The sequence below is a fragment of the Vigna unguiculata genome, chromosome 1 (assembly GCF_037176805.1).
Source record: "Vigna unguiculata cultivar grain cowpea cultivar isolate G323 ecotype 2 chromosome 1, ASM3717680v1, whole genome shotgun sequence".
Classification (NCBI taxonomy): domain Eukaryota; kingdom Viridiplantae; phylum Streptophyta; class Magnoliopsida; order Fabales; family Fabaceae; genus Vigna; species Vigna unguiculata.
In genome coordinates this window covers 43,331,724-43,352,540 of record NC_140792.1, presented here as the reverse complement: position 1 = coordinate 43,352,540, position 20,817 = coordinate 43,331,724, and the positions used below count along the sequence as shown (strand labels likewise).

Below are 20,817 nucleotides of genomic sequence, written 5' to 3'. Positions count from 1 at the left end.
GATTAAATATATTTTTTTAAATAATTTTTGTAAATATCTGCGGATACTCATGGATACCTGCAGATATGAAAAAAATAGACGGGTACCCGTATAACGGATACCCGACAGATATGAGTACAGATACAGGGAGCTACTACCCGTACCCTACCCGCCCATTAACATCCCTAAATGCAAACTAGGTGAGTCTTATTTTCTATTTTTATTGTGATTTTTGCATAAATGTTATCTAGTCATATAAATACACGTTAAAACATATCATTGTATTGCTGATATTTGTCAAATATAAATAAATCGAATTCAGTCTGAATGTTGAATATTTCGTGTCATCTCACTTTACCAACAAATAACATAATTACGAAAAGAAATATCAAATAATAAATTAGTAATATCCTTCCTGTACATTTATCAATATTTGAATTTTTTGTATAATAAACCATTAGGGATGCGACAAGTTTTCTTTATTTATAAGCATCTTTAAAGAATAAATTTATCTTTATTCTTATACTCCAAACCTAATGAGTTCCTACATTTTGTCTCATCTCCAATTTTCTGAGATAACGGATATGTGGACTTACCCGCTTTCTTACTATCTTTACCCATCACATGTCACGTTTAACGTGTTTACGGTAACTCTGCACTGCTCACGTGAATTAAATCCTTATGTTTATAAATCAAGTCAGCTTTGACATACATTTTATCTATTCTTCCCCTTCTTTTATGTGCCATAAAAAGTCCATTTTTTTATCATCCTTCTCTGTTTTTTTTTTTTCTCAAATCAAAGGATCGTCTATAATGTGAATTATGTAAGAAATATATGAAATATTCACTTCAATCAAAACTACAATCATTCAATATTCTAAAAGTTTGCAAAAATGTGCATTTTATCAAAAAATAAATAAAAATCCTCTGACTTGTTCTTTTACTATTGAACTATATCAATTTTGTAAACTTTATCCCAGAACTTCTTTACGAGTTTTTTTATTCTCATCTTTTTTTTAAGTTTCTCACATTATACCAATTCATTAAATATATAACAATATATCAATGCGTTAAAGAAAAAGAATTATAATTAAAACATCAAAACCTCTTTTTGTGAAAAGTTGTCAAGAGACGATGCCATTTCTAATTTTTTTGGTAATACGTTAACATGCCATTATACATTAAAATAATGGGTAAACTAAAAAACAAGATGCTAAAACACTCACTTATGTGACACTTTCTTTTGAATAAAAAAAGTAATGCATTATAGGAGCGGGAGATTTGTTCTAATTTAAATGATGGCGATGATAAAGTAGTGACTATCTTTCGCAAAATGATATGATAGTTAGCATTTTCTTTTTCAGCTCCAACAAGGCAAACCTATTTCTCACTCAAATTCATGAGTAATGCAATTAACCTCGTCAACTGAGTTGGGTTTTTCAGGTATTCGCTACGATCCTTCTGTTAACACTGAATAAAAGAAATGAAGCTATTATAACAATAAAATGCCATATCCTATAATAGTGAAATAATTTTGTTACAGTTTAGAAGAATAACTGTATGTAGAAAACTAAGCAATCTGAGCTGCTTGGATTGTATGTAGAAAAATTAGAAAGAATAACTGATCCTATCCTCGTTGAAGTACGCTGAAAACATTTGGTGCAAGTGTAACCAATTCTTGCGCTGGTGACGCGTTACCCGGCCTACAGGGGTAAGGGATGAAAAACTCTCATTTGATTACCTGTGCTACGTCCACTCTGCAATTCCATCCATCCCTACTTAACCGGGGGCAAGCAAAAAATTGTTAAGTCTTCGTAAAAATACTTTCTTATATAACTTTTTTTTCCTCAAACTTGGCCCGTCCAAATACGCCAGCCAACCTGTTCGATGAATTGTAGGTTGCCACCGTCGTTATTGTTCGGATAAAAAAGTTGATTTCACCACTTTATCCACCGAACTTTTACACTGCTCCTAGTACCTAAAGACATTTTAACAATACATGGAAATGTATATAATATGTACAGCCCCGGCTACAACTCATCTAAATTCTAGCATGAGATAAACAAACAGCAAAAACATTTACAAACTTCTCAAGTGGACTGGAGAACGGTAAGATAATATTTATACCCCTGGCACTGGCCTGAATGCTGCCTCTTTTCATCACTATCTCCCTGTCCATTGGATGGAAGTTTCCAATTCAAAACGTAATTTGACAGATCATATGTCCCAGGAGAGAATACACAGATCTGAAGAGGAATTTCTACCGAGGACATGGCCTCAATGTTGAGATGGGTTGAGCTTGATCCAGACCAAATATATGAGGAGGCACTTTCCAATGATAGTGCTTTTCCTGATTGGGTTTCGAGAGCATTTGAGGTGACTTTAAGTTCATTCACTGGGGTGATATCGTGCCATCCTGCTTGGTTATCGGTAGTTGCAGATTGAACCACATTTACACTGTTTATATGTCCACCATTACCAGCTGAATCTAAGGTGTCAATGCGTACAAAAGTAGTGGCGCCAGATGAATTGTAAATATGCATCTTCATATTTATTTCACAGAATGATGCGGAGAAGTCGTGATGCATGGTTTGAGGTCCATCCACTAGCCATGAAATGGGGCCCGTGCTAGCAGTACTAACAGAAGACAGAAACGTATTAAGATAATGCCACCAAAGACTAGTAAATAACATACATATGGATATTTAAAATTTATTATGAAGTCAAAATTAGAAGCATAATGTGTGAAAGACACATACCTGAAGTGGCACGCGTGATGGGACATTACAGACGAAGGAGTGGATAAACCAGGATCGTCGCTACTCCTAAATGGCCGATAGATTAATACAAAATCCACAGTATTTATGTCACCCTGACCATACAAACAGATGAAGCTCGTATCGGTAAAGGAGATAAAACAATAAATAGTCTCAAGACTTTTGTAACAGTCAATATTAAATGTCCTATGACATTGGCAAACAAATTTGTCCTTTAAACTTTCAAATTCCTAAAACCGAGAACCTAAGCCTGTTGACGTCCTATGACACTGGTAAACAAATTTGTCCTTTAAACTTTCAAATTCCTAAAACCTAGAACCTAAGCCTGTTGATGTCGTATGACACTGGCAAACAAATTTGTCCTTTAAACTTTCAAATTCCTAAAACCTAGAACCTAAGCCTGTTTCTGTCGAAGTGAAATAAAAAAAAAAAAAATATATATATATATATATATATATATATTACATTTGTACCGATATTGAAATTGAAATATCTATCTTGCTAGTTAGTTAACCAACAAAAAAAAAGTTAAATGTACTAAAATATGAAAAATAGATAAAAATATTCTCCTAGCTATTGAAATTGATACTTGTTTTATCCTACTTGAAAGTTGAGGCCTCACTATGATCAAATAGGATGACAAAACATGTATGAACTGTGAAAAATAATTAAAACAAAAAAGGATAAGGAAGCAAAGAAACTATTAGTGCAGTAGCACGACCCAATCTTTGTGCAACCACGGGCTGAGAATGGAAGAAGATAAATATATCCCAATGTAAATTTATGGGAAAGGAAAAAATCACTTTAAATATTTATGTTATTTAAAAGAATATGGTAATAGAAAAAGTGTATGAGCTTGAGCAGCTGGAAAATATGCAGAGAATATCACTTCACTCTGGCTTAGATAGGGTATAACATATATATATATATATATATATATATATATATATATATATATATATATATATATATATATATATATATATATTAAAATACATTTTAAGTCTTGGATAAGAATTATTTTTATGCCATAATTTGCTTTCTAACCTCCAACTTTCACCAGCACAATCAAGCATAGCCTAAAAGATATGGAATTCAAATTACAAAAACGATACATTTTAATTGGACTTATCGTAAAAACAAAATAAACATTTACCTTGGATGAAACTTCCTGCTGCAATCTTTCATGATGGTGGAAATTGACCAAAGGTGCACTATTTACATCATAAACTATATCCTCAATGATTTGTGGTACCAATCTTGCATCACTTCTGACAGGGGATGTAGACACGTCATCCCCCAATGTCGAAAGCCTTCTTGATTTCTGAGGGCAAGGAATAACATAATTCAGCAACCTTAATAATCACACATACACGAGCATACAGATTTCAACTAGTAACAACATTTTGTACAAGTAAATAAACAGAGGATACATGATAGAATAATTCTGCTAACATAATCTGGGGAGTTAGAACTACCCACACGTGTGTTGGGAAAATATAAACAGGGTTTTATAAAAAACTTCTGTTTGCATGAAGTTAAAATCAAGTTTGGACATAAAAGCATGATTGAGTCGAAGTGAAAATGTAGCTTTGATGCTGGGTTGAGCAACCCATATTATGTTTGAATACTAACTTGCATTTGAAATAAAAGTTTTCATACATAAATCACTTCAAACAAAATCAATTTTGTTAAATCAAGATCATCCAAAGTCAAGTTTGCAAGCACACTCTTTCAGATAATATCAAGTGAAAACAGGCAAGCTCAGATAACTAGGCATTTGAACATGCAGATTCTAAAATACTAACATGTGTGGACCATCCCTGAATATCTGTATCAAAATTTCCCATCTTACCAATCATTTTACTCTTTTAATGGCTATTTTTGCACTAAAGATCAATTTCATATTCTCTTTGCCACCAATCATCCATCACAAAAAAAAATTATCTACAATAATGTATTTCTGAAACAACATAGTTATTGGTCTGAAACATTTAGGCCTCAAGCTGCAGAAGATGGATAACAAAATAACCGCTACTAAGAAACTTCATATTGTTCAACATTTTCTTTCAAGTCACGGCTTTGGAATTACCCCCATAAATTGTGTTTAACGTATACATCATTGATAAAATATTTATATTAAACCGATTCACGAATTACTCATCCATCTTTTCACAATTTCATAGAACCTCTCAAATGAAACCCAATTTCATAACAAAATAATCATGTTAAAACGATGAATCACAAATATCAAAACCTATCGCACAAACCTTTAGTGTATAGAAACATGATATTGCTTGACCAGCCATCAATGATTGTGAAGGAAAAATACTATCCGGAGCTTGAACTAATGAGATTTCCCATTGGTGACCAACTGATGACAACTGACAAACTTGGAAACTTTCTGAGCTAGTCTTATTAACAACATCCAATCGAACAAGAAATTCTTCCAATCTTGATCGGAAAGGACAGATTTGAAATGAGACATCCAATGACGGTAACACCTACAACCACCAAAATTTGGTACTTGAGAATTAACTAGAGCTATGTCATGCATGCAACTTCATATTTTCTAAATTCATAACGCAGCATAAAACACAACCATTCAATAAAATTTTCTAGCCACCAAAAAAGAAAAGAGAAAAAAAAAGATATTACAATATAAAGAAACTAAAACCAATGAAGCCTAAAAGTTTCCTTCGGTGTTCATTATACTAACCTGCACATTGTAATGCAAGCGTAGAGTGCGATACTTGATGATACTTGATACATCTCCTATCTCATAATATATGCTCATGCAAAGAGATATATCACCTGGAACAGCAGCCCTAAACCAAAGAGGCCACAAGAAAGGTGTTTCACCTTGAACTGATGTACCCTGAAAGGAAGCGTAAATCATGTGATCAAGAAGTCAACAGGAGCCAAATTAGAATGACATGACAATACTGACCTCTGGAAACAAAAATACTGTGTCAGTAGTGATATTAGGATTATCATGCATAACACTTTGGACTGAATCTGTATTCTTTCTTAAACATGCAGGAAACTCCGACATCATATTTTCCTGCTTCCCAATTATAAGGAACCTAGGATGACTTATCTTCATCTTCAGATTCTGAAAAAACCACAAATGAGAAAATATATAAAGAAAAAAACAGTATGCAAGAGAAAGGAGGAAGAAAGATCTGAAGTTCAATCCAATACAAGGTCGTGCTAACAAGGAAACTAGTAAAAGAACATTCAAAGCATCTTACTAAAATACATTCAATATCCTTATATAGTAGCAGGTATTTAATAGTTTGTGTTTTCAAAATAATAAATGCTCCTTTTATTGAATACTTTTCTCTCATTAGCATATTATATATATATATATATATATATATATACACACATTTTAAAAGTAATTGCTATATAAATATTGGCTTAAATATATTTATAGTCCTTCGAATATAGTACTTTTTTTTAATATTTTGGTTTCTTATTGTGTTTTTCAAGTTCTGCTCCCTCACTATTTTAAAATACCTAATTTCAATCATCATTATCTTGCTTCCACAGAGGATAGAATGTGCATATGAAATGTCACACCATTGTAACATCATCACCACCTATGATAATGACATACCATAGCTTTTGAAATGGGGACCCAAAACATTTAAAACAATAGCTTTTAAGGATCATGCATGCAGATCCCATATTGGGTATGCAGAAACCTCTCTTATGGATGTTCCAACAATGCTGAAAGGACAAAGTAAAAACTGAGGTTTATTTCTTGCTGTAACATTTTGAAAAATCTTGAGTATGTTGATAAAATGAGGCTAACCAATCTTAAAACATAGTTTAAATCATCGATTAACTATGCTTTTGGTCTCTAAACTATAACGCAATTTTGGTTTTCGTCGCTATCTCAAACTTTCATCTTGTTAGGTCCTTATACTTAAGAAATGCATAGATGCAATCATTTTCACCCAACGGTGTTAACTATTTTTTGACATGACAAATGACAAATCACATTGAATGTAGTCCATAAGTTCCCCTCTTGTCAACGTCTTAAAAGTTAATGTCTTAAAAGGTTAGTGAGATTCATCATTTATCACGCGAAAAATCAGTTAATACCATTAGCGAGGAGGATTATACTCATGCATTTCTTAAGTATGGGGATCTAACAGGACCAAAGTTTGAGATAGGAATGAATACCAAAATCACGTTATAATTTAAGGACTAAAAACATTGTTAGCCCTTGAATCATTGAAGCATGAATATCAGAGAAAAACTTTGGTGTTGAATCCCTTAGAACAAGAAATCTCAAAATGACAACGGGGATGCTAATCAATTATGGCATGCAAAAGAACAAAATGAGGTCTGTAGGAGCTTCCTTATTGATCAGATCTAAGTTGCTAATTGATGAGGTTAGTTCCATAAGCTTCATAATCAATTAAAGCTGGACAGCAAATTGATTAGATCCATTCAACCGGTTTTTGAGTTCAGATATGTCAGTCTAAATTAGGGTTATGTTGCTAATTGATTATTGTTTCCTTTTAATGTTGAACTAACTGATTATCGGCTAAAAAATACTAAAGAGCTCTAGACTCAATTTTGCAAGAGAGAAATAACATACTACCCGTCAGGGAGACAATGTTGTTTGGTATTAAGATCATGTTGACCAACATGTGTTAAACAGAAAGGAAAATGAAAGAAATGAGAAAACAGGTCTGAAAAGAGAAATGGAAAATTAATGAACTTCAAGAAAAGAAACACAGGAAAGAAGTATTTAATAATAGGGCTTGAATCATCCTTTTTTAATTGTTATAATTGTTCACGCACCGTACTTAATCTTCTATATTATTTATGCAATATTTTCATTAAAAGTACATCATACTCATTAAGCATCTTGATAATCCACATGGAAGTTTATGATTGAAATTGTTTAAGAAGTTTTCTTAGAGCAAGTTAACTCCAAACATGGTACCTTAACAGGAAACTCCGATGGATTCCTCAATTCCAAAACAAGTTGCCGTAAATCTCCAGCATATGCCTTTCCAGGTAAAGGGTGGATGGAACCCTGAAGCTTGGGTATGCTCTGGGATTTTGGAAAAGAAAAAACTGTTTTAGTCCAAACTTAGAGACTGCGAGATTCATGTGGAAAAAATACAATAATGAGAAATTGAAGGATAAGAGCATGCACCTTAATCACCATAAATTTAAATTTCTCATTTGGAAGGTGCTTTGTTTTCCTTCTTTTTAAAATATTCTTCTTTGGTTGACCCAACTCAAAGTTGTAAAAGCCCACAATTGTCCCAGACAGTTTCCACCTAACACCAATAATTTCAAGAGTACCCTCTTCCTTGGGAGTAGCTGATAGTTGGATCTGGAAAACAAGTACTACACAATGCTAATTTTGCAAAAATGATAACTTAAAAATAGAATACACACATAACAAATGATCACATAATTGTATAAAAAGATAGCTACATATAGCAGAAAAGGAGATGGAAATTCACAGTAATATCAATGTATTATGCCTGAATGCTGAAGACTGATGAAAAAGGAAATTCAACGGGAAAAGGACATGTCCTGGGCACTTAGGTCTCTCCCAAAAGTCCCAGACTAGCCTCTCCAATCTCGCTCCCTAGCCTTAGACCCCATATAAACAAATCACGTTTTCTCTACCCTCCCTACTGCAAGCTCAGCAGTTAGTTACACAGTACAGATCGCTTTCCCTTCGCTCTTCTTGATACCAAACCCCTAAATTGCACCCCATTCATTTTTTAGTGTATGCACCTTAGTTATTTTTGAACTAACAAGGGCAAAAATAGGAAAAATCATGACATTCTCTTATGTTCATTGTCACTTTCTAAAAGAACAGAAGATTTTGGAGTGTTAAGAGTGTCTTTCTAACTTGGAGCAATTTCTCAAGATACGTTTTAAAGGTTTGGAGGGAGAGAGAAATAATGATAGAACTCTGCAGTATGCCAGTTGTGGTTCACGCAAACATTTTCAAGAGTTTTCTATTCTCATACTTTTTTTTTCTTTTCATTTCTCACACAACTTCTATAAAATAATCGTTTTAAAAGTCATAAATTAACATCCAAATAGACAATCACAACAAGTAGGATTACCTGTTTTTAATCCATTCAACCTCAATTTTAAACTCAAATTTCACAATAAAAAAAAAAGAAAAGAAAACAGAACACCATTTTTTCTCTTTCTCATTAATATTTTAGTCAGCTGTATTCTTAAGGTAGACAATCTGAACAAAAAAGATATACATCATCTGAGAGCTTCATTTTCACCTTGCCAAAAGGAACACTTATCTTCATCTTCCACGACAGAAGTCTAGGGCCATTCTACTTAAGCTCCAATTTAATTGGAGATATGCACAAAATTAAGATGGAAAATAAATTTCTTGATTTCCCACAATTTGCATAATTTTAGTCAAGAGAAGATCTCCCATGCTATAATTTGTGTCTGAAACAAAACAAACTCACCATGGTTGTTTCACCACCTCCTAGTAAGAAATCAACCTCAGACACCATAAATGAGGAATTGTCAGAGCTCATATTTCTAAAGCGGTCAACTTTATTATCTTTCTCCATACTTGACTCATTTTCATCTGTAGTATCCATACCCATAACAGAGTATTACTAATGAGTAAATATAAAAAAAAAAAAAAAAATGGGTGAAGATATAAACTGACATTCATAGCTTACTTGATATCACTTCATCAGTACTGGAAGAATACTTGCATACGAGTGTAACAGTAGATATGGGAATTGAGATTTGCAGAGGATTTTTAAATTCAATAGTCACCTTCACAGCTTCTGCAAATGGGTGCAAAAAAATAAACGATGCACCAATAATACATCAAGGAGGGAAAAGTCAACATATTGTTCCAATTCCTTAACTTTAAAAATACATAACAGACGTCCAATTTTTTAAAAATATACCCTTCATACTTATATATTTTACACTACTATCAGCAGGATTTTACACTAGAAAGTCCTCCGCTCATCAAATTTTCAAATAATTTCAAGTAACAATCAATCACTTCATAAACTGGGAGTTCAATCCAATTCCCTAAGCTAACGGAATCGGTTGACCTGCTTAAATGCATCCTATCTTCTATAATACAGGTATGATGATGAAATATGGGAATTATTTGAAGTTTTAACACATGATTACAACGTCTACATGCTAAAACCACTGGGTATTATTGCAACTTCTACATACTACAATTTACAACACTTCAGGTACCCTTGTTCCACTCCTGACGGTCTAAATGCAGACCACAGGGTCTTTAACAACTAATAATCATTTAAGTCATAATAGAATTTAACCTGATGATGTTTGTGGCTTAAAATTGGGACTCCCTAAAAAATTAATGTCTATTTGATTCAATATGCTTTGAATAAATCGTTTTTTTAGTTAGTTTCCTAATCTTTCAGGAAAAAAACTATTACTAAAGATGTGTACCTATACATGTTTAATTTATAAGTGTTTCAAGGATGCAAAGGGAATACACACATTGGAGAAGAAAAGGAAACAAAATATAACCCAACTTCAAAAAGGGCAAAGATCACTTCTCCCAGCTACATTACGAGATATAACTCAGAATCCATGTAAAAATTCCACAAAGGTTAGACGTCTGCTTAATACAAAAACAAAAAACATGGTGTATCTACAATAACATTACGAGTATATATTTATAAACTATGAGCATTCTAAAAAAGCAAACCAACTTCTGCTGGAAAGGCTTAATGATAGTAATATTTGAAAGGATTAGTGACAAAAGAGGTCAGATCACGAAAGATGGTTTGCTCTAGCAAGATGTTAAGAAGAGAGGAATTGAAAAGGAATTTAATGAATTTTGTGTGTTATGCACACACATGATTGTTATTATTCACAATGAACATGAGATACAATAACAAGGAACAAAATAATATCTAATAATAGGAAATATTTGGTAAGATATTTCGCTATCAAATCATATCATATCTCCCTACTTAATGTTATCAAATCATATCTCTAACATAAACAAAATCATATCTCTAACAGTAAGAAAACATGTATTGGTAGCAGTTTGAACAAGAACTGTAACCCACATATAGAATTATAATATAAACATATGATTCAAACAAGCATCACTTTTATTTTTCCATTCCTTTAAATCTACTATAACATCATTACTTTCATGAAGCCAGAACAATATGGCTATCACATAAAATATAAGACAGCAGATGAAGTTTTTATCCTCTAATAATCATTGATTGAAGAGAGAATTGTAAAAGAAATAGAATGAAATTAAAAGTAATAACAAGAAATATAAGGATTCAATTATCAATCTCAGATGAACCTCTACCACATACCGCCTGCAACACAAACATTTTGATTATGCTTTTTTAATATAAGCTTTGATTGCAACTCCAACCAATTAGTCTTGGCAGCAGAGAATGACGGTAGCATTTCTTCCTCCAAAGAACGCCACAAGCCTTCTCTAATGTTAGCCTGAAATGATAGTTACCAGAGAGTGGTGACACTTCAAGCATCAAACTACAGCCGTTAACTAGTAACACAAGCATAACAATGAAAACCCATAGTATAGTGGCTATAACAAAAATTGAATAGAGCAAGAAAAACAAAATCCTAAATGTCCCTTTTCAAACCACACAATGAAAGAAGCATAATTTCTACTCATTGCTAGCAATCACCCCAGCAAGGATTTATACAGAGCCCTCCATAATCTCTGTTGAATGAATTGATTATCACAAAAAGAGTGCTTCTACAGCTCACATGGTATAGAATGTTTTGGACTAAAATTGGGGGATATATGTGGCCCACTCAGTAGTTTATTTAAATTGTTCAAAGCAAATCTAGGCTAACTTCATGGTAAATCAAATAAATTAGCCATAATAAGTGACTAAGATTGCTGGACACGGCATTATAACTAGAATGATTCTTTAGTAGTTTATTCTTATCTGATCCGTAGTTCTTAACAATAAGGTAAAGTCCTTTATGAGATAAGGTGTTTCACGCCTTTCAATGAGGTCAGAGAACAAGGAAGGAAAAATTCACCTCAAACTGAAAATGAAGGACAACGTAAAATTAAAAAGAAAAAAAAATTACTGGAATAAAAGCTTAACCACCCAAGATGCCCATTAGTCAATGAGTGGCTACTCTCATTAACAACTTTTTGAACATCTTTAACTAGTCAGATGCTTAATTGTTCCCAAACAATAAATATTTCATGCATAATTCTATCGCAAATCCCCTCACAAAATGGGGAAGCACAGAATTGGATTCTACTTACAGCTGAAGGAGATCCGAAGGTCCGGTGATCTTCGTGTATTACCCTGAGTGTAGAGATGTTGATTACAGGCAATTGAAGTTTTGTTACCTCAAATGTCCGTCCAGTTTTCTACAGTACACAAAATTAAGACAACTGTCAAATTAATTAGCTTCTGTCCAAGCATCAAGATACATTAAACAGTGAAATTATAGATTTCTCTTAATTTAGGGATTATAAACAACAAAATTTCAGAAAATATTAATAAAGCACTAGCACCTGCACAATTTGAAGAAAGTCGCTTAGGAATAATTCCTGTGTTGTCTTGGACTGGTGGCTACAGTACAAAATTTCTGTCATATGCTTGACAGCTACGTCATACATCCCAAGGGAAGCATACCACCTAAAGCAACCATCTCAATTAAGAAAGTTCAAAGAATGTAGAGGACATGCTTCTTGATAAAAAAACTCACAATATGGAAATGAACCTAGTATAACTTACTGTCCTATATGGAAATGAACATGATCATTGATATAACTCCAAGTAGTTCCTTTGAAAACAGAAAGAGCACATCTGTAGGTTCGAATTGCATGTTTAATCTGAGCATGTGAAGATCAAATATAAATGAAATTAGCAGGGAAAAACAATACATTATTAAATTAGTATGGGGGGTGTCTGCATATTGTTGATATTCCAATGTACCTGATCACACTTTTTATACTGCTCACCAGAAAGCACTAGATGAAATCCATATTTGCGTAACATGGAGGGTTTAGACAACAAGTAGCAGTATGATGCTTGTTCAAGCATCACAGCAGAATGTAGGATATCCTAAGACAACAAATTGGTCAACAGCGGAAAACAATAATAAAAAATTACAATTTTTTTATTTTCAGAAAAAAAAAAAGTACTACCTCACCACAAATACGAAAATAAACAGTAGCTGCCTCCTTATATTGATCACGTGCCTTTAACATTTCTATCCACCACAGGCCACATCGTGTTGCATTTAGCTGACCCAATGATCCAAGTTTCTGAACATGTTAAGTTAATTGATCAAAAAGAGAATGTGAATGGTATATACCAGTAACAGTGCCCTCGTAGAAGAAAATAAAAACGTTACACAATCTTTCTCATGGTCCAAAATAAACCATACATACTAAATATGTGTTAAATGCGTTTTCCATGCAATACTCAGCTTCCTTTCTTGATTGATCCAATATGAAGTAAGTAAGCCCCATCATTTCCTGAAAAATAATGTATTAGAGTGATGCAATTTAGAACAACCTACTATCAGAAAAGCTTATGTATTGGAAAAATCAATGTTAAGGAACTATAAGACTAAGAAAAGGAACAAACCAAAGAGTATGGGTTTCTTCTTAAAATTATTTTGCAGGGAAAGACACGGTAAATGCCAATAAGGATGAACAACAACAAAACAACAATGTCAAAGAACATCTTTAACAATAAGCATGACTAATGCAAATGGCACAAAGTTCATCTGTAACCTTTACTTAGAAGTCACTCAGATCATTTTGACTTTAATTTAATTCAAGATGACAAGCAATGAACCATGTAGAGTATCTCATCTACAATATTTCCAGCGTTTCAATATTTCATATTTTAAGAAAAATAAATAAATCCCTCCGTAGGAACATGTCAAAAGGGTAATAGATATTCAAACCATGCATCATCATCTGAAAGCCCTCAGCAATTGGAATATGAAAAATAATAACAATAATTACCTGCACACCAGCATAGCGCTTCCAAGCTTTATCAATCTTGTAATCTGTGGAAATTAGGCGATAATTTGACAAGGCAAGTTCATAATCTCGTAACATGAAAGCATAATCACCCAAAACTCGAATCTGGGATTCAATGGAATTAAAGTTATACCTTCAACAATGAAAACCAAAACCATATCAGAAAAATGGAAGAAATCGAATTATACATAGCATTCTAGTATATTCCACCATAAGATATAAATAAGTTTAACATACGCAGGACCATTGAGAGAATCTGCACCATCTTCTTTCCCTTTTCTCCACCATAAATTTTTTATTTGGTTTCTAAACCCTTTCCGTGTTGCGGAAACCTAAACAAAAGAAAGTAAAAAGAAAATGGTGAGGGACAATCACAATATAGGTCAAAATATTTAACCTAGGGTCTGGATTAACAAATTCAAAAACCATGAATTCAAAAAGGGGCTAAACTTAATAAACCTGTTGGTTGAGTATACGAATTTTTTGCTCCATATTTGGAATGATGTGCTTAGATGATAAATCTTGCATTAGAACTTTAATCTGTACTCAGGCAACAAAAATGGGTAGCAAAAAAATGCAGGTATAATGTAATCATAAATCCAATATAATGAATCTAACAGTCTTTCTGGTAGCAAAAGCCAAATACCTCATCGATATCATCCATTTTAAGAAAGCAACCAAGATCTTGAGTGGGACTAGATGAGGAATTAGTTATCTGTCACAGATTTCAGGAGACAACAGCCTAAATTGCATACTTCCATATAAGTGGAACCAAAATTATATATAATTTTTAACATACGTTCCAGAAGACAAGAAAAAGCACAAAGCATGAGGCAAGGAAAATGAACAAAATAATCAATTTTTTCTTCTGGAAAAGAAAGCTACAAGTCCTTGCCAAACAAACTTACGTATGAAGCCCAAGGATTATCTTGATGTTTGAATGGACCATCCAGGGATGAATTAATACAAAGCAACGTACAATCGCTTGTACCAAATGTACTCCTCATTTCTGTCAATATTTTACTTGCTCTGTTGAAGAAGAATAAGAACTCAAATAAGTCTAAAAGTACATATAACTATATATCTTTCCAAATAAAATTATTGAATAGAGAAGATCCAAGATTGCATTAAGTTGCAGTATGAAGCCCGGACACGCCTCATTAATGGCTTGTCCCGTATCTGACACATATCGGACACTGACACTCATACGACACGTATTAGTAAGTGTCCAATTTGAAAGACATTTTTTTTGTCTTTAACATGATTTTGACATGACTCCAAGATAATGTTAATAACCACAAATTCAATGATTTTCTAAAAAACCCATAAACTTGCAAATTTATCACATAAGTTTCTATTATGATTATAAAAATAAGGAAAAAGTATTATATGATCACTACTTTTCACTTTTATGGATATTAGATAGATAAATTAGATTCATTTTTGTGTTAGTTGACAATGTGTTAGTTAAAAGTTTGAAAATAATATGTATATACATGCCGTGACTCGTGTCCTATATTTCTCAATTTAGCTGCATCTCTATGTCCGTGTCCGTGTCTGTATCCAGGCTTCATAGGCAGCAAACAACATCCAAGGTTTCACTCTCTTTCCTTAATAAAGCAATCTTCAGTTTCAATGGTCACTCTCACTATGAAATTTTGAGAAGTGGTTGAGCATATATTAAGAGAAGAAACAAGAATTGCAAAGAATCAATTTGGTTTTTTCTCAAGAAAGTCTAGAGTAGAAGAAAGCATTTATCTTTTATGGGGGTTGATAGAAAGTTACTGAAGCAAAAAGAGAGACTTACATATGGTTTTTATTAACTTAGAAAAAGCTTGTGATCAAGAGCGGGGAAGTGTTATGGCAAACCTTGGAAGACATTAGTTCATATGTATGCTTATTATATCCAGACTGGTGTGAAAACTCCAAAAGGTGAGAGACTAAAGACTTTTTCTGATTAAGATAGGATTACGTCAAGACTCATCCACCCATAAGTCCTACTTTAATCATCCTTAAGTAATCTAGCTTTGGTTCTACTTACCCAGAACATACAAAGGTTTATCCCTAATTGCATGCATTTTTGCATATAACATCATTTGATTGAGCAAAGGAGGTGATTACCTTCAAACTTTAGCTTTGGACCCAACTTTTGGAAACGAAGGGTTTTCACTTAAGTATGAATAATTATAAGACAAACTATATGGCTAACAATTTTGGAAAGAAACAAGGGGAATATGACTTGGAAGTAAAAATGGGAGATGTCATCCCACAAATTTGTAACATTTAAAATATTTGGGACTAATGCTATAAAATGTTAGGACACACATAGGAGCATGCGAGATGACCAAAATAGAAAAAAAAAACATGGAGACTGCAAAGCATTTATCAAGCTCAAGGACAAGTTTCATCATTTCGCCATGTGTCTTGGACTTCAAAGGAACAAGAAAAAATATGAGAATGTTATGATGGAGGTGTGGTAAGGTAACACGGGAAAGGATAATATACAAAATGATTGTATACAAGAAGATATTCATTAATGTTTCACAATTGAGGAAAAATGAAAGAAAATCAGTTAAAATAGTTTGAACAATTACAAAGAAGGCTACTGAAAACAACAGTGGGTAGAATAATTTGCATGGCTTTTAGTCCTATGAAACAGAGGAGAGGGAGATCAAGAAGGACAATGTAATTTATTAAAAGGAATGTCATGATAAACATCTTTGAGGACTTGGTATTTAACTATGCCAATAACATCACTTGATCTATGTTACAAACATAATCTGGTGGGATATGGATTTTGTTATGTTCACTCCCACAATATGAAACTAGCAGTGAAATTTCAGATTATTTTCATACAAATCTACACATCATACAAACCTCCTTCTTCAAAGTGGAATAGTATAAGTATTCAAGATATTGAGAATGTTAGAGTTATACGGTAAAAATAGATAAGAGAGAAAAACACAGATTTTCAAAAGCGACAAACAAAATTGCTTGGTCAAAAATTGTCTCTCTTGCAAGGAACGAACAGGTGCCCGATAGATTCTGTGCTAGAACAACGCATAACACAAATAAAACAAACAGAGCAATGTGAAGCCTGAAATATTGCAGCATGGTCATTTGTATCTTTTTAATACCAGAGTTCATTCAGAAAACCTTTAGAGGTAGCTATGGATTTCGAAAACAGGTTTTCACAAAGGAATAACTCATGGTTAGGAGAGAGTAAGAATAGTGAAGAAAGAATTAGAAGAAAATTTCCAGAAGTATAAATATAAATACTCTTCTACAAACACCAAAGAATATTCCCAATGTCCCCCGTGAAACGTGCCCGTTGAGTTGCAATTTAAGGGTCTTCTAAAAAATGTCAGGCCAAGCAATTTTTATTAAACACCAAAACATGAGTATATCTAACAGAATGACATGAAGTAAAGATTATTGGCAACTACTTCATGTTCCAAGTATATGCAGATTTAAAAAGCTCTTCAAACCAAACAAAAAAATTGCATTATTTATACCTGTCTGCAGGACCATCTTGATTATCATGCACTAACAAGTAATGCTTTGAAACTTTTGGATCCATTGCACCATCATTAAGAAGGGAAGGAAGCTTATTGGTATTAAAAAAGTCAACAAATCTGTTAATAGGTTGCTCATCCTTAGAAGAGACAGCAAGAAGACCTGCAAATTATTTTCAGGGGAAAGACAAATATATCCAAAAAAATACATTCAGAAGAAAGAAAGTAGAAGAAAAATTCAACATCAAATTACGTAGAGATACTATTATACTACTATGAAAGAGAAAATACGAACACAAAAGAAGAAGTCTGACTGATTCCAAATCTTACATATCACGGGATGGTCAAAAGCTTCATGGTCTGAAAAGGAAGCCACACGAACAAGCTCTTTATTGAGAAACCGGAACCAGGATGGTGTATTTTCGTATTCGGAACCTACAAAAACATTTGTCAACCAAACCAGGTCCTATACAATGACAGAACTAAACTACCTTGGCATCACCATTCCAGCACAAGTGAAGCCTATCATAGTAGTATAGCACTAATATTAGCTCAAGCTTGTTTTGTTCAATTAAATTATTCAAATATAACATGTACGCAGTTTAATCAAACTGAAAAACGCAGTGCCCGTGCTCAGCTCAATTCCAAGCCCAAACAATTCAAAATGAATATTAACAATATGTTGTATAGCTGAACATTCATCCACATATAAATTAAACAATTAATGATAATTATTTTACCGTATAAAGGGACGTATATGAACATACAAAACACACACAAAAAAATTTAAAAAAAAAATAGATACAGTGAACTCGCTTACTCGAGGAAAGTTCAAGATTAATTTTCGGCAAATCTGAATTCGAATCAGGAAACTCTTTCTCCCCTGCCTCCGAGATAACTTGCTTCAATTGCTCTTTGGCTTCCTAATAAAAACATACGGATACACAAATAGAACTACATGACAAATCCTAAACATCAAAGAAAGCGCGGAACATTCAAAAGAAATCCACGAAGCAAGCACATCCAAAAAATCGAAGAACGCGATGGTCACGGCATTGATAAGAGAAGACGCGAACAGTTAATTACCTTCAAATCGGGCCTCTTAACATCGGAAGCGTAGAACAAGCGCAATTTGAACTTGTGAAGGCGATAGGGTTGGTCACTGGCAGTCCTAACAGGCACTACACGATGAGGAACAATGCTAGTGAGTGAGAACGCATAGCGGATAATGAATTAAAAAGGATTGAATGCGGAGAACGAGATTACCGTCGATGTTGTCGAAAGAGCAGAACGGCGTTAGCATCTGGAGGAAGGAGAGGCCGTTTTTGCGGGAAGCTTCTTCGACAGACGGAGTTGAAATGAGCATCACCACCGGAGTGATCTCCTCCAATAGCATTTGCCCCAACGGCGTCATCAGCGGATCCATCGTCGTCATCGTGTTATGGATATTCACTTTTGGCAGGTTATTCGCAGCTCGCCGACACTGCGGTGTGGGAGAGTCGCCTCACTCTCTCTCGTCTCGGTCGGAGAGAGATGCAGAGCAGATCCGATCTCCGCCGTCGAAGAGCGATTGGGATTTGGGGAGTAACGACCAACGGAACCCACACACAGTTCAGTCTCCACAGGAAGTTGTCTTTGCCTTCCACGACGTCGTCTATCAGAATCCAGGCAAAGAATAGTATTAACGAATGAAATAAACAAAAACAGCATCTGTAATTTTTATATAAACTTTCATAAAAGAAATTGGATTTCTTCTTTTCTATAACCAATTCTTTGGACATTCTACAAGTTCAATCTTCAAGAACATTATTTAGTAAAATTTTACTTATTCCTAAATTAGTTGAAATGAAACATTAGAATACGAAATGACAAATAAAAAAACATTTTTTTATATATAATGTCTACCAAAGTTATATTTATGTATTTCTAAAGTAAATTATATTCATTACCTCAATAATTTTTCAAAATTAATGCTGTCAAAGTGCTCCTAATCATGAGTATAATTAATTAACTCCTTGAAATAACAAACAATCTTCAATTTACTCTGAGGTTTTTTTTTTAACTATATTAATGTTTTGCTTTTCGTTGGCGTGTATTATTCTCAAATTTGAATCCTAACGAAGTGTGCATTACCGTTGAAAATATTAATAAAGAAACGATAATATAGTAAACATTAACTTATACTGTAATTTAAGGTTTTAGTCCAACAAAAGAGTTAACAAAAGAGTTTTGTTTTTAAGAAAAATATATTTCAATTAAAACACATATACAATAAAAGTTCATATAAATCAAAACCTGATTGAAATTTTCGTTGAAATTTGAATTATCTTTTACTTATATATTAAATACAATCACAACGAAAACAAAAATAAACATATAAAAAAAAATTGATTAAAGTAAAATATTTTACGACAAATTAATAGAATAATTTTAGTAGATAAAATTTCACATGTTTATAACATCAAATAAAGCACCAAATGAAAATAAAAGTATATAAGAATCAACCTTTATAGTTATCTTTAAAACACAAAACATATGTCATCACCAAAATCTAAACACTGGAAATTTGCTCACAGAGCAAGAAACATACAAAATAAAACCGTTCGACAAAAAGGTACTCAAAAGAGCATTAGCTACCTCGCATAAAACTAGACAGCAACATCACCACCATCTAAACGATCCCCAAGAATCTCCACGTTTGCTCACACCAAGTATTTGGTGATCATTGCAAAAAAGAAAAAGTCAAACAGAGAACACAAACACGAAGAGAAAGGGTAACCAAACTGCAAATAGAAAAAGAAATACATCTATATATATAACACTCAAAAGAATTGCAGAACAATGTCCCAATTACACCAAGCTAAGCAATATCCACTGACCCATCACACAAAATGACACTCTAGACTCAATTATCCAGATCTAGACATTGATGTATGATTCTTGGTAGTTTTTTCACTAGTGGTGACTTCTACTACCTCCAGAGTTATTACCAATGAGTTTCATCCTACCACACAAGGTTAGTCCATTTAACCGTCATAAAAACCCTACGGTTGTTCTTAAAGATAGGACCTCCTACCCCTCTCACCACATGACTCATTATTCTCTACATGAGTCTTGAATGAACATTAGAGTATCAAGATAAACCTCTAGTACTGACTACTTATATCAATGAACACAATACTAATTAAATAAGATAGGATATCCCCCATGGGATCTCCTATATTCTCACACAAGCATTTGAAAAACACATATTAAAAACCATATAACATATGTCTCTCTTGGAAAATAACTAATTCTTATAATTTTTATCCAATCCAACTTAACAACACATTATGCAAACGATTTGGAATTTTAAAAATAAAACTGCAACTTGTGTAAAACTCCACAATTTTTTATTTGTATTCAAATTAAAGATGATTGAATCAAGAACCAAATGCAACAAGAATCAACTTAATTGGATAACTATAGAGAAAGTTATGCACCAAACAAGCAAAAAAGGTCA

The 20,817-nt window shown here is 33.2% G+C and overlaps 1 protein-coding gene across 1 annotated transcript; it reads right to left on the bottom strand.

Annotated features, from left to right (window-relative positions):
• Positions 1-1,454: 1,454 nt before the first annotated feature.
• Positions 1,455-19,002, bottom strand: LOC114181190 (Tetratricopeptide repeat (TPR)-like superfamily protein). Its single transcript, XM_085673913.1, has 27 exons — positions 18,582-19,002; positions 18,402-18,496; positions 18,136-18,238; positions 17,646-17,750; positions 17,316-17,478; positions 14,709-14,829; positions 14,447-14,515; positions 14,260-14,340; positions 14,038-14,132; positions 13,783-13,933; positions 13,198-13,284; positions 12,952-13,071; positions 12,740-12,868; positions 12,539-12,636; positions 12,316-12,439; positions 12,061-12,168; positions 11,120-11,258; positions 9,464-9,574; positions 9,242-9,366; positions 7,939-8,121; positions 7,723-7,833; positions 5,707-5,871; positions 5,476-5,634; positions 5,027-5,260; positions 3,913-4,080; positions 2,739-2,851; positions 1,455-2,616 (listed from the first exon to the last, which is right to left on the bottom strand). Exons 1-27 carry the CDS (start codon positions 18,748-18,750, stop codon positions 2,070-2,072), a joined length of 3,873 nt encoding a protein of 1,290 aa, XP_085530039.1. The 5' UTR covers positions 18,751-19,002; the 3' UTR covers positions 1,455-2,069.
• Between the last annotated feature and the right edge of the window lie 1,815 nt (positions 19,003-20,817).

Excerpts from the sequence above, each read along its gene's own strand:
- LOC114181190 (XM_085673913.1), bottom strand. The coding sequence starts at position 18,750 with ATGACGACGATGGATCCGCTGATGACGCCGTTGGGGCAAATGCTATTG. Across the intron at positions 14,341-14,446 it reads AAATGGATGATATCGATGAG|ATTAAAGTTCTAATGCAAGA; the intron begins GTATTTGGCTTT and ends GCCTGAGTACAG. Across the intron at positions 9,367-9,463 it reads TACTGATGAAGTGATATCAA|ATGAAAATGAGTCAAGTATG; the intron begins GTAAGCTATGAA and ends TGGATACTACAG.